This window comes from Centruroides vittatus, unplaced genomic scaffold, assembly GCF_030686945.1.
Source record: "Centruroides vittatus isolate TY-2023 unplaced genomic scaffold, ASM3068694v2 contig_371, whole genome shotgun sequence".
NCBI classification, from domain to species: domain Eukaryota; kingdom Metazoa; phylum Arthropoda; class Arachnida; order Scorpiones; family Buthidae; genus Centruroides; species Centruroides vittatus.
In genome coordinates this window covers 2,441,079-2,454,664 of record NW_027122194.1, presented here as the reverse complement: position 1 = coordinate 2,454,664, position 13,586 = coordinate 2,441,079, and the positions used below count along the sequence as shown (strand labels likewise).

Here is a 13,586-nt window from a genome sequence, read left to right as displayed (position 1 = left end):
TCCTCCCTTTTGACAGCCCTGTACACAGGTTATATGTAAAGAAAACAATGCTTTTCATGTAAATGATATTAGAAATCTTATAAAAAGGCATAATGATCTTAGTGGAAATTTTTTGAAAAAATCATATTTAATATGTGGTTCTTCAGTATATTCTATTCATATTAATTTGTTGTTAGAATTAAGCATAATAAATTTTATGATTTCAAATTAATTTGTTAAAGATAATTTATCAATAAAATAAACCTACATTAACTAATTAAGAGAGAGAAACTGGGTTGGATTAAGTAGAATTCGGATTAATATACCTGAACATTATGAGATCAGAATGTAGTGACGAGTAAATTATTTTAACAATAATTTTAAATATATTTGAATATTTTTTAAAATTTTCAATTATTATGTGGAGCACATAAATTACAGTTTGTATGCTCCACATACTTAATAATTTTTGTCATATGTGTAATATTGTTTTTTAAATATTTAAATTTTAATTTCTTATATATACAAAAATTAGAATAATTATTGAATATTTTTTTTGTCAGAGGACTTTGGTTTGACACCAGATTTGGGAATTTACTAAAAGTTGATGCATATGGGAATATCCTAGTTTGTGTTCATGGATTTACATTCCTGAAAACGTGAGATTTTTATAATTTTATTTTATATTAATATTTATATTAAAACTTTGCTTAAATTTATAGAATTATTTCTAAAAATTTTGAAACTATATTGAAGAATTATTTTAATTTTTAGAATAAATCAAATACTAAGAACAGTATAGGAATGAAATCTATTTACTTGATTAAATATTTTTCAGGACTTAATGGAGACGTAAAAAACAAAATTGATGATGTCTGCTATTAAAAACATAAATCAAACAGGTTCTGTTGTAATTTTTGATCTATCCAGAATGCTCAACAGATAATTAAGGATGTTCTCATTCAAATTTATGATTCTAACTTTCTAGTTTGATGATTGGATGGAAAAGTCCCAAAAGACATTTTAATCAAATAAAGATTTCACTCATATACTCTTCTTAGTATTTGATTTATCCTGAATTCATATGGCCTACTCTGAAACTAGCCTTTTAATTATTAACTCTGTTTTCATGAATTATTTTGTTTGAAAATCATATATATAATTTTGTTACATAGGAACCTTCCTTCTAAACATGAATATTACATATATAATTACAGTTTTATAAAAATTAATATTTATAATCAATTACAAAAAATAATCTTTTATTAAAAACTATAGAAATCAAGTTGGTTTTGATTAGTTAATATTGATTACTTTTTATTATATTACTAAGTTACAATTTGCATATTATGATCATAGATATTGTTATCAGTCATTTAACATTACTTGAATTAGCATATTCTAAAACATTATAAATTAAAATATACCTATAAAAAATTGGTTATTTTAATAACAATTTTATTATAATTATCATTATTATTCTTCAGGTAATTAGTCATTTTTAAGCTTTATTTTTACACCATTAGCCTCAACATATGGTTAATAATTACAATGATTTAATTATTGCATATCAGTCTTAATAATTAAAATTTATTTTATTTTTCTCGAAATTCTTACATCCACTATACACTATCTGTTAAAGATGGTATTAAACAACAACAGGTAATAATAGTGAATGAATTACTATTAATTCATAATAAATTTAAGAGTTATTAAAACTATTAAAAAATAATTATGAATAATATGTCCTTTTAAATGTCAGTCAATAAAATTAGAATTTTTTTATAATTGTAATATTTTATACTTAATTATTACTCTTACTTACTTTATCCTGTTTAATGTAATCTGCAGTTTTTATCAGTGTAGTAAAGTGCCAAAATAATTACATAAATCAGTTCTTTTGTATTGATGTTTGAATCTTTTGTGAACATTTGTAAAATATTGATTGAATCTTTGGAGAGAATGCAATGAATTTCATTTAAACTAATTCTTTTGAATGAAATTAAATTTTGAATTTCTTTTGATGTTCTTGATATGATCAGATAGATTCTTTTAGCTGTGCTATTGTTGTGTAGTATATATTCTAAACCAATAGTGGCCAAACTGTGGCTTGTGAACTGCATGTGGCTCTTGTAGACCTTTACTGCAGTTTCCATATACTTATACAATTTCTTTTTTATTAATTTAGTACATACACATACGTAATAATTTTTTAAGTAATAAGCTTTCTGGCTATTACATAGTGTAATATATACAGAGATTGTAAATGTAACTTGCAATTTGCAACTTAACCTTGAACAGACAATTGAAAGCTTAACTGAAACTTAGGGTATATTAATAAGTTGAAGGAGTTAAATGATTATTTAGTGATTGAAGGAATAAAGGTACATCAATATCACTATAGAACAGTGATAACTATATTATATATGCTCAACATATTAGAACATATTATGATGCTTAACATATAAGAAAACAGGGTTTCAAGAATATTTAAATTATAAATTTTCGTTATAGAAACGGCAAATTCCTATATTATATATAGTTAAAATACTGTAAATAGTTAATGTGGCTCTCCAATAGACATTTTAATAAAGGATGCAGCTCTCATTTATTTCCAATAGACAGTATATGGCTCCTGTTGTGACAAAATCTTAAAAATTTTGCAAGCTGTTGAAAGATAAGGATACAATTCATTATCGAATTTCTGTAAAATATCAAACACAAATAAATAGAATATAAATAAATTTAAATTTATTTTTAATTTTGTTTTTTATTAAATTTATTATATTCTTAATAATTAAAGAAGTACAATGTTAAGGATGACATAAGGTATGAGTACATATTATATGAATAATGCATTACATAAATAAATTGGAGTGCTTATTATATTACAAGACTTAGTGGCAAAACTTTTATATTTCAGATAAGGATTTTTAAAATCCTGATTTCAAAACTTGAAATCATAACAAGTGAATTGAAATGAAATTTTTATTATTGAAGATTGTAAACATTTTCAATCATTAGCTACCAGGACTGTATATTTGATCTGGAAAATTGCCAACTTTGATTCCAGCTTTCATATTTTAAATCTTATTCCTTTTATAAAACTCTATAATGGTAAACTTCCTAGAATAGTAAATAGTAAATTCTTATATGACATCACTACCTGTAAATCATCAGATTACTTTTTAGATGTGTAACCTGTGTTTATGATATAAGTTTATATCAAGGTTGGATGCATCACTACAACTACATGCATCAACTACAACTCCACCCAAAATTGTTTCAACTCTTCAACCCTGTTAATCCCTTCTCAGTCACTGTCACATTCTGTATGGTATATTTGTGTACAGTGATCACTTCTTTTGGCTTTGATGTATGTCATGTTTGATGAGAAAAGTGTCTAGAAATTTTTATTTTAATGTCTTTGATGCTTTCACTGTTGTTGTTTGCTTCATGTTTGTATGTTGTATGTTTATTTCACTGTTTCTTCAAAAGATGTCAATATGTTACAGAAATTATTTAGCTGTTTTTGTGGGATAATTAAGTTTTATTTTGGAATCTGAAAGTGTCTCTGTAACTTATTTCTGATAGTTTTTTTTCTTTCAAACAAACTACAGGTTTGTGAGAAGTTTAATTTCGGAAATTGTTGATTGATATTGATGACAAATTGACTTTTTTAGTGATTCTGAAGAAAAGTGAAGTTCACTTATCCAAATCAGGTGGTAAATCAGATATACACTGTATGTGACAGCATATACAATGTAAATACAGGAACAGGGAAGCTCAAAAAATATTATTTTACTCTTAGAAAAATGTGTAGGGGCTAATTCTTTGTATATTTTTTATCAAAATTAATCATATATCAAATATCAATGATAAAAACGTTGACACTTTTTGGATGTTCAGTCTGAAAAAATGAGACCGAGAAGGGAATTAGACAAGTTTTAGATATAGCTGTTCCTACACAATATTTACTTTGTAGTAACCTTTATATCTCCTGTGTAGTAATAGGTTTGAACAGAGGTATGGTATTTTATTAATACAATAGCAAGTAAAGTACAACCTGTATTAGGTATAAATAAAACATTGTCAATAGTTTCTGATGCTTGACTTTCTTCAACCAGTAAGACACAAGCCAAACTTATAGCCAATCAGAAGAAAACAGTGTTAATTGTTACTATGTACTGTATTGCAAAAGATATTTCTAAACCAGAATTTATGCTATCAAAATATGGAGCTTTGAAATTGTAATTGACACTTCAGTTCATAATTCAAAATAGAGGTATTGGGAGAAAATTATTTGAGATAAATATGGAAAATATGTTGAATTTAGGCTGAAAATGCAGAGAAAAATAAATTTTAAGATAGACAGGTTCATCTCAAAAACCTCTATCTCAAACTTGTTTAACTGTATATCTAGGATTACATCTTAGACCTACTTATTTATAGCTGATTATGGTATTGATCAGTCCTACAACAGTGTTGGAGGACTTGACTTCAATTTTGCAATGATGGCCCTGATTGAGGGTCATCCATCATGCAGGCTGAGAATCATGCATGTATCTTCATAAAATATGAATTCAAAGTTGTTTGCCACACCTTTCTTTCCTTCTCCTTGAGAATTCCATAAAATCGTGTTAAGGTTTTATTTAAACACCTTAAAAGTCACTTTCTCTCATTCAGGATCCATTTCACAATACAGAATTTGACATTTGGATTCAATAATTTCTTTTTTTGATATTACTGACTGTTGTTTTTCTAATTTTATTCTTACACAAAATTTCACATTAAAATGTTGAAATAGTGTGTGAACAATAAACACTAGCGGGCCACACAATTTAACATGACGGGCCCATCATGCTAAATTGTGTGGCCCGTTAAGCAATATTACATATCTATTAAAACTTTTGTTTCCCGTTAGGTGTATACTAAAACAATTAAATAAATGAAAATGTGCATGTGTTCATCGTTATAATGCGCAAGTACAAGTACGAACTCTTGGTATAACAATAAAATCTTATTCATTATGTATTTGTTTTACTTTTTTAAAAGCATGTTTGCCTAAATTGTGGCCCACCATAATGTTACACGTGATCAAAGTGGCCCGTGAAACAATTTGGGTTGGCCAGGCCTGCACTAGAATAATAAACACAGTTTGGACTTACTATTACAGTTAAGTTTTTTCACACCATATGGTATTAAAGTTAAGTTACTAATAGTAACTTAACTTTAATACCATATGGTGTAAAAACATATTTTCATTTAGCAGTTGCAAAAAATATTGTGTACACTGTGGAAAATTTTTTGTGACTTTTTTGGAGAAAATTTGGAACCAGCATTATATGTTAATCAGCAAAAATCAGACTGGCATGAAATGAAGCAGGATGTATTTTTTTAAAAATTTAAAAGTAATATATAATATGAAGTAAAATATATATTTTACTATTGTTTTTCAATTGTAGCTCTGATATCTACAGTATGTATCCAAATAAATTTATTCAGCTTGATGAATCACGTATATTTATTCTTAATACATTGTTTAATTTACCAGGTAAGTAATTTAATTAATTTCACACTAATGAATCTAAATTAAAGTACAAAATAAACTTTAATCACCTAGATATTTTGATTTTCACATTTCTTTATTGTATTTGTTTTTTTGTTTTTTGTTTACAGAAGCTTATCTCTTAGCTTGTGTTGTAGATTTCTTTTCAAACTCTCCAAAATATACTCCGTAAGTTATATATTTAAATATTGCTGATTTAAAATTAAAATGTTTATATATAAATTTTATTTATATAATTATTTTTATAGATCTCAGACTGGTGTTAAAAGTGGAAATGTTTTTATGTCATATAAATCCATATTTCGAGATTTACGGGATGCAATGGATTGGTTACATACAAATGTAATTATCTATGATATTATTATTTATATAATATTTCTAATTATTGTGTATTGATTTTATTTCAACAAAATATACATTTTTATTAGGGAGCTTTAAAAGAAGAAACATTAAATAATTTAGATAAATATGTGCACAGGGATGAACGTCTTCCAATGCTGTTTCACAGGTTGGTACTTGTTAATTTAAAATAAATTGGTTTAAATAGAAATTTTACATTATTGATAATTCTTAAGAAATTTATTATTCATGATTTTAAAGAATATTTGAAATTTGTAAACAAATTGGAATGTACAATTTATTAGAAAAAAAACACTATTTAGGAAATTAGTTATTAAAAATATTAATAATGAATTAAGATAAAATAAATTTTGAAAGTATTAATCAGTTTGATTTGTATCTAATTTTCTCAGAATTTTTATTTTAATCCCATTTAATTCATGTTTTTAAATGGAACAAATTAAATTTAGAGTTTTTCTTAAATTTCAGAATGCATGAGCATGGAAAAATAACATTCCTCCTTACAAACAGTGATTATTCATATACAGAGGTAAAATTTTTTGACATTTAAATATATGTTGTAATATTTTATATTAATTGTAAGTATAAAATATTACAACATAAAGGTAAATTTTAAGTATATAATATTTAAAACTTTTTATGATTAAAAATTTATATTTTCAGAAAATAATGTCATATTTATTTGATTTTCCTCATTTGAAAAGAGCAAATGTAAGTAATTTTTAAAGAAATGTATTTAATTTACTAAGTTTACAAATTTCTTTTTGTTAATGTTAAAAAAAAAATTACAGAAAGATTGGAAAACCTATTTTGATTACATTTTGGTGGATGCAAAGAAACCTTTATTTTTTGGTGAGGGAACAACACTTAGAGAAGTTGATATAGTGAGTAATTAAATTGATTTTGATGCTTTATTTTTTTCTGAGTTGATTAGTACTTATGGTTATTTTATTCTAAAGAGCACAGGAACTCTTCAAATTGGCACACATATGGGACCTTTACAACCTGGTCAAGTATATTCAGGAGGTAATTTTAGAATTTTGACTTTGAAGATTATTCTTGAATATCTATTTAATATATTATTAAAAATTATATATTAATTTTTAAAGACTTCAAAAATTAAAATTTAATAGCTTTTAATATGTAATTTTTGAAAGTTTTTTTTCATTTTTCAATTAAGAATATATGAGAAATTTATTAAAAGTTTTAATAAAATAGAAAGAGTAATAATTAAACTATTTAAATATAGAAAAATCAGAATTACTATATAAAATTTTTATAGATTTATTGAAGTAAAATAATATATAACTTTAAAATACATCTTATATAATACATCTAATATATAACTTACATGTAAATCAAGGATTATTTTTAGATTGTTGTGTAGAATCAAATTCATGTAAATTGAAACTAGCATTTTAAGACAAATGGAAGCAAAGGTTTCAAAGTTCCATTTTTCATTAACAATTATAAGATGAGCAAACATTAAAAATTGTTCTGTATCTTTCATTTGTTGATAGAGAAACATTTTTTCTCTTGTTTTTTAGTTGAAAATTTTACTTCTACTACTAATAGCTTCCTAGTGGCCAAGTGGATAAATCCACTGAACACTATAGCTGGTTGCATGTTTGTGTCTGACCAACAAACTAGCTGTGTGGCATTTTGATATGTCTAACACCTAAATATGTGTCAGTTTCCCCGCAGACAATCCTCCTGGGAGGCATCTCTCTGACAGATTGCCCATGTGTTTCTTTGCCTTGTCCTATCAATCCTTATTAACTTCTTTAATACTGTTTTTTCTAATTAATCTGTTGAGAATATTGATGGTTTTGTTTCAATAAAATCTGTTTTCTAGAATCTTATTTCTATTTAAATTTTTGATATCTAGCTATATTTAATGTATATGATGTAAAGCTATGACTGACTTGTTAGTACAAAATGTAGGATTCTATCCCTCTGAATGTGTATGTTGAAAGTAGTTGCAACATGATTTCAACATCACAATTGTTAGAGTAGACTTAACAATTAATTTTGTTAATAAAAATGCTTAATTTTAAAATAAATTGCCGAAGAATATTTCTAAATACTATGTTAAACTGAATTATCAAACAATCTACCAAATTTTTTGATTGGTCTTAGAATAGCCCGATAAAAAATTTGGTAGATATTGTTTAGTAATTCTAATATATTGATTAATGGATATTATTATTAAGTTTCATTGTTAATATATTATTTTTCTATATTAAACTGAAACATGAAAATTGAGTACTATGTTAATTAAGGGTTAATTATATTATTCACATATTTTATAAATCATTAAAACAATTTATATATGTTGTTTAATGATTTCAAAAAATACATAAAGTTAAACAAACAATTTAGTGTTTTTATAATGTCTCTTATGTTTTTTGACTACTTGTTAATCATTTTTTATTAAATTCACTTAAAAAAAAATTCATATACTTTATAAACAAAAATTTGTTGTTTTTATATACTTTAAACAGATGTCTTTTAATTGAATCTTTTATGCTTAGTCTTGTAGCTCTTATAAAATTAGTACGGATATCTTCAACCTATTGTAGCCTTGCACTTATTCTAATTTTCTAATAAATATTGCATCACTTGCTGTCTTACTCCATATATTTATAAAATGCATGAATAGTTTATTGCAAAGATGAGAAAACTTTTTCAGTGTGCATGCCAAAATTGCCAAGTTTATGATGCAAAATTTTTTCACATGCCAACCAAAATTTACGAGAACATAATTATTTGGAATCTTTTTAAGTATTGAGAAAACTTTTTCAAATAATCAAAAATCCACATATTTATATACTTTAGAAACCTGACAAATTCTTTACAAAACATGAAAAATATTTAAAAAGATGTATAATTTATTTTGTATGCTAGAAATGTCATTGGCATGTCAAGAATTGCTTATCCCTGGTTTAGTGAATCATTAAAGATGAAACAGAATGATTATGAATTCTTTACCCTCTCCCATATATAAATATAGCATATTATCTAGCTTGAAATATTAATGCCAACAATTTAAGTCAAAATGACAATTTTTTTTCAAGTTGCAATAAAAAACAAATATTTGTTTATAGCAAAAAAAATTGAATATCTTTTATTTGTATACTAATTGTAAATTTTAATTCTGAAAGTGTGTGAGAAGTTTTTCACTCATTATTTCACATTACTAGAAAACATATGCCACCAACATAACAATAGATAATGTTTTGATAATGTGCCATTGTTTATACTATTCTTATAGTAACAGAGCATTCAACATATTTTTAAATATATTCAGTAAGTAACATGCATATATTACTAGAGACATTTATCCGGTCTTCTGATGGGATGCAATTTTATTTCAGAAGCTATTTTTGTCATGTTTTATGTTTGAATAATAAATGAGAGGTGAATGTGTTTTTGTCTAGTTTTAGTATTTTTCTATCAGTGGAGATGAGTGGAATAATACAGTAGAATTTATATTTTGAATGTTGTTTGTTAAATATTTACAAAACCAATAAATGAATTTCATAATTTACTAATATGTACAGTTAACAAAAAATTAAAGGATAATTTAATTTATTTTATTCAATTTACAATGAATGAAACAAATTAATTATCAATCAATCAATCAATCACTTTATTGTAGTAAGGTTACCTTGTTACAGGGGGATCTAGTAGTTAATATTACAATTTAATTTTAAATTTGCTGAAGATTAGTTACATAGTTCTTGGATATACAAAGAATCTTTGAACGTTATCGCTTTAGTTACAGTTTGAACATCTTTTTATACGTAAACAACTTAAGTTATACAATACTTCTTATGATGCTATAATTGATTTTACAACATTTTATTTATATAGGAGAAAAAATTGTAGATCTTATACATACTAATTATCGATAAATTGTCAAGACAGGATCTAAAATTTCGTTCGTGAGTAGATGCAAAAATTTCTTTTATTTGAAATTTACGTTGAGCATCTTCAATAGCTATGCACGCTGTTAGTAAGTGATATAGAGAAAAAGGCCGAGATTTACACCAATAACATTCCCTAGCGAAGTCAATGTATACGTTGTCTATCAATATTGAACTATAATTAAGCCGCATCTGAAGTAGCGTACGCTTTACATTTAGGTTAGAATTTACCGTAGCAATGCACGATTGAGATGGAATATGTAACATATTCAGATACCAGTGGTGATAAGTTGAATTTAATATAGCGACTTGATCTTTAGCAATAGATTGTGACAAAGCATTGTTCATCATTAAGGAGTAAGCATATCTACAGTTGATTTCGTTTGAGTTAAGCAACAAGTATGAAATACCATAAGACTGAATTATCTCGTTGAATCTTTGATACCATGTACGATAATTATTGACTGAAATTTTACTTTGATTTGCCATTTCGAGAAACAGAAATTTTATATTATCATCTTCAGTGTTTAGTATCCGGAAGTAAAATTTTAGTAACCGATTAAGAAATAGAGGAAAAAGTTGATATCGGTTTATTTCTGATCTAATTGCATATCCAGGAACCGTCTGCTCAATATGAAGGAGTTTGCGTAAAAATATAATATGATATTTCTCCAAGTCTGAATAAAAATCCAAAGCCCAAATGGGACTAGCATAATAGAGTGCTGGAACTACAAATGAATGGAACATCTTCAAGTGAATTTTTAAATTCGAAATCCTTAATCTTGATGCTAGATATATAACATTATTAATGAGTTGGTTAATTTTGATATTGAGTTGGTCTAGATGTGGGTGGAATCCACCGTCCCAGTTGAAAGTAATTCCTAAGTATTTGATTTGGTTAACCACATCAATCGGTTGATTATTTAAATAGAAACTTTTTTCTTGGTTTGATATTTTTACATTTTTTCTAATTATGAGAATTTTAGATTTTTCAGTGTTAATAGTTAAACAGATGGTACTTAAGTAATCATTGACTAAATTGATTTTACGTTGCAAAGTAGATCGGGTTGGAGCTAGTAACACAAGATCGTCAGCATATAGGATGTAATGATAAGTGCGGCCATTAATGTAAATTCCTTCATTGTCGTTGGAAAATAGATGGTCAATTTCACTGATATATAAGTTAAATAAATAAGGTGACAGAGGTTCGCCTTGGAGTAATCCCCGGTGAATTTTTATATCCGGATAAATTTGATTATTATGAACTATATTAATAGTATAAGATGAAAATAAACAGTTAATTACATTACAGAATTTGGTACCGGCCCCTAACCTTCTTAGCCTATCAATCAGGATGGAAATATGCACAGAGTCATATGCTTTGGAAATGTCAATAAAGGCAGTAAAAATCTTTCTGCGCTTACGCTGGAGATAATTTTGAATTATTAACAATAATAGAAAAATAGCTGACTCGGTTCCTTTTGATTTAGTAAAAGCATACTGATATTGTGAATTTAAACCTAGTTTTATAGACCAGCTTTGAAATCGAGAGGCTAATATTGAAGTGAAACATTTTCTTAAAACGGATAATAAAGCAATAGGGCGGTAATTTTTGGGATCTGTTCGGGTTCCTTTTTTATAAATCATTAGAATTTTTGCTGTACTCCAAGACTTTGGGTATTTTGAGTGGTTATAAAAATGATTAAATAGGTCAAGAAGGACCTGCTTGCCAGATGGCGGAAGTAATTTAATGAATTTATTTGTGATTTGATCCGGTCCGGGGGATGATTTCGGTTTTAGCTTCCGGATCGACACTTCAATCTCCTCGGCAGTAACCTGTAAATCGAATATTTCGTTTACTGAATTTGTCAATTCGATCATTGGAGAAGTACTTTTTTCTGTAAATCTATTATAAAAAGTGATCCAGTCAGAAAATTCAATATGAACTGATTGTTCTATATTCGGCCGTCTAAATTTCTGTATCGTTGACCAGAATATGTCATTATTTTTATTTTCTATTATTTTTTGTTGTAACTTTTTGAAGTAATTTAGTTTTTTGGTTTTTAATAGGTTGAAATAAGTAATTTTAAATTGCCGGTATTGTTTAAAGGAATCGGTTGTAGATAGTCTTCTAAACTGGTGTAATGCTTTAGTTTTTTTATTTTTTAACTTGATACAATCAATGTCGTACCATGGGTTTTTTGGACCACGAATTTTCGGATTTTTGATCTTCCGAACTTGAATAAATTCTTTTAGAATGCCTTCGAATTTAGAATAATACTCTTCACCGTCTAGCAATCCTTTAGATATTAAAGTATTCATTTTACTGCTAATTTGAGCTTGAAAACATTCGTAATTATAAACAGTTGTCTGGTAGTATGTATTTACTTGCCTACTGTTGAAGTTGGCTTTTAGCTCGAATATAGATCTGACTGGAAAATGGTCCGATGAATCAGAGTTTAGAACTTGGAGTTCGGAACATAAGTCCACAAGCAGTTCTGAGCAGATTATTAGATCAATAGTTGACGTACCGGTAGTAGTAACACAAGTATATTCTGAGGGGAAATCCTTTTCAATTCTTCCATTGAGTATGAATAATTGTGTTTAAACAAATTAATTATTAAAATTTAATTATATGTAATTAAAAAACTATCAACCAAAGAAGAACATAAAAATATTTGCTCTTTAATTTTTTCAATTTTATATATATATTGATATAAGAAGAAAGCTCAGAAACTAAGATATTATTCATTTTATTTTAAATGTAATTAAGTTACAATGTGGGAACATAGACATACATTTAGTATTTTTTTCAATATATTTATCTATGCATTTATCATAGTGGTAGATCAAAGAATAAAAGGTTTGGTGCTAAAAACATATATTGCTTGCATTGTAAATATTGATTTCTTCTAAGAATTGATCTTGAAGACACTCTATTGTCTTTTCAATTTGGAGAATAGATGGAAGTCCAATAGTACCAAATCAGGATTACAGATAGACAACAGAAGAATTTTCCAGTGTCACATGTTCAAGAGATTTCCTATGACAACAATCTAGGTCTCTTAGATGAAATTTAAGCTAACATCAAATATTAGTAAATGTCTGTAGGCTATAACTAACATATCTAAAGATTCCAAACATTGTATAAAAAGATTCCAAACATATCTAAAGTTTGACTGGGGCTTTGATTTTTTGAGCACTCATTATGATAAGTGCTTCAACAGATAATGAAATTTTTGCACATTAGTAAATTATATTGGCTCTGAATCTTCCCATGCAATAAGGATATCATCTGCATAATGCAACTATTGTGAAGGATACCTATATATAACCTTAGGGACCATAAAAATTTTTTTCTAAATTTCTCATAAGAATCTTACCTAATATAGATGAGAAATAATCAAACAATGCTAACAATTCCAAAGCATTGGTTTTATTTAAAAAGAATACTTAAATTAATTTGCTAATTGTCACATCTTATTACAATATTTTCATTTTCAAAAATTTTTAAAATAAATTGTTATTAGTACTGTTGCAGCATTTAATTCCAACCATTATCATAGAAATTGTGTGCTTAATTATTTTTATATTCTTAATTTATGTTTTATTCTTTATTTATACAAGGAGCATCCAGAAAATAAATAAATTTGCACATAGCACTGCACAGGTAAATTACTGCCATCAATTCAAGGTCAGTTTGTTCTCTGATGTGTTAGCTTAGCATGTGTAGAGTTTTGATAACAGCA

General features: G+C 26.3%; 1 protein-coding gene across 1 annotated transcript in view; it reads left to right on the top strand.

Moving 5' to 3' along the window:
- Window positions 1-13,586, top strand: part of Nt5b (5' nucleotidase B) — a 38,303-nt gene that overhangs the window by 15,434 nt on the left and 9,283 nt on the right. The window contains exons 5-13 of the mRNA XM_067270471.1: window positions 543-638; window positions 5,445-5,533; window positions 5,659-5,716; window positions 5,797-5,890; window positions 5,977-6,056; window positions 6,377-6,437; window positions 6,572-6,619; window positions 6,700-6,792; window positions 6,868-6,934. Of these exons, the coding sequence (XP_067126572.1) occupies window positions 543-638; window positions 5,445-5,533; window positions 5,659-5,716; window positions 5,797-5,890; window positions 5,977-6,056; window positions 6,377-6,437; window positions 6,572-6,619; window positions 6,700-6,792; window positions 6,868-6,934 (686 nt within the window). The remainder of the gene's footprint in view (window positions 1-542; window positions 639-5,444; window positions 5,534-5,658; window positions 5,717-5,796; window positions 5,891-5,976; window positions 6,057-6,376; window positions 6,438-6,571; window positions 6,620-6,699; window positions 6,793-6,867; window positions 6,935-13,586) is intronic.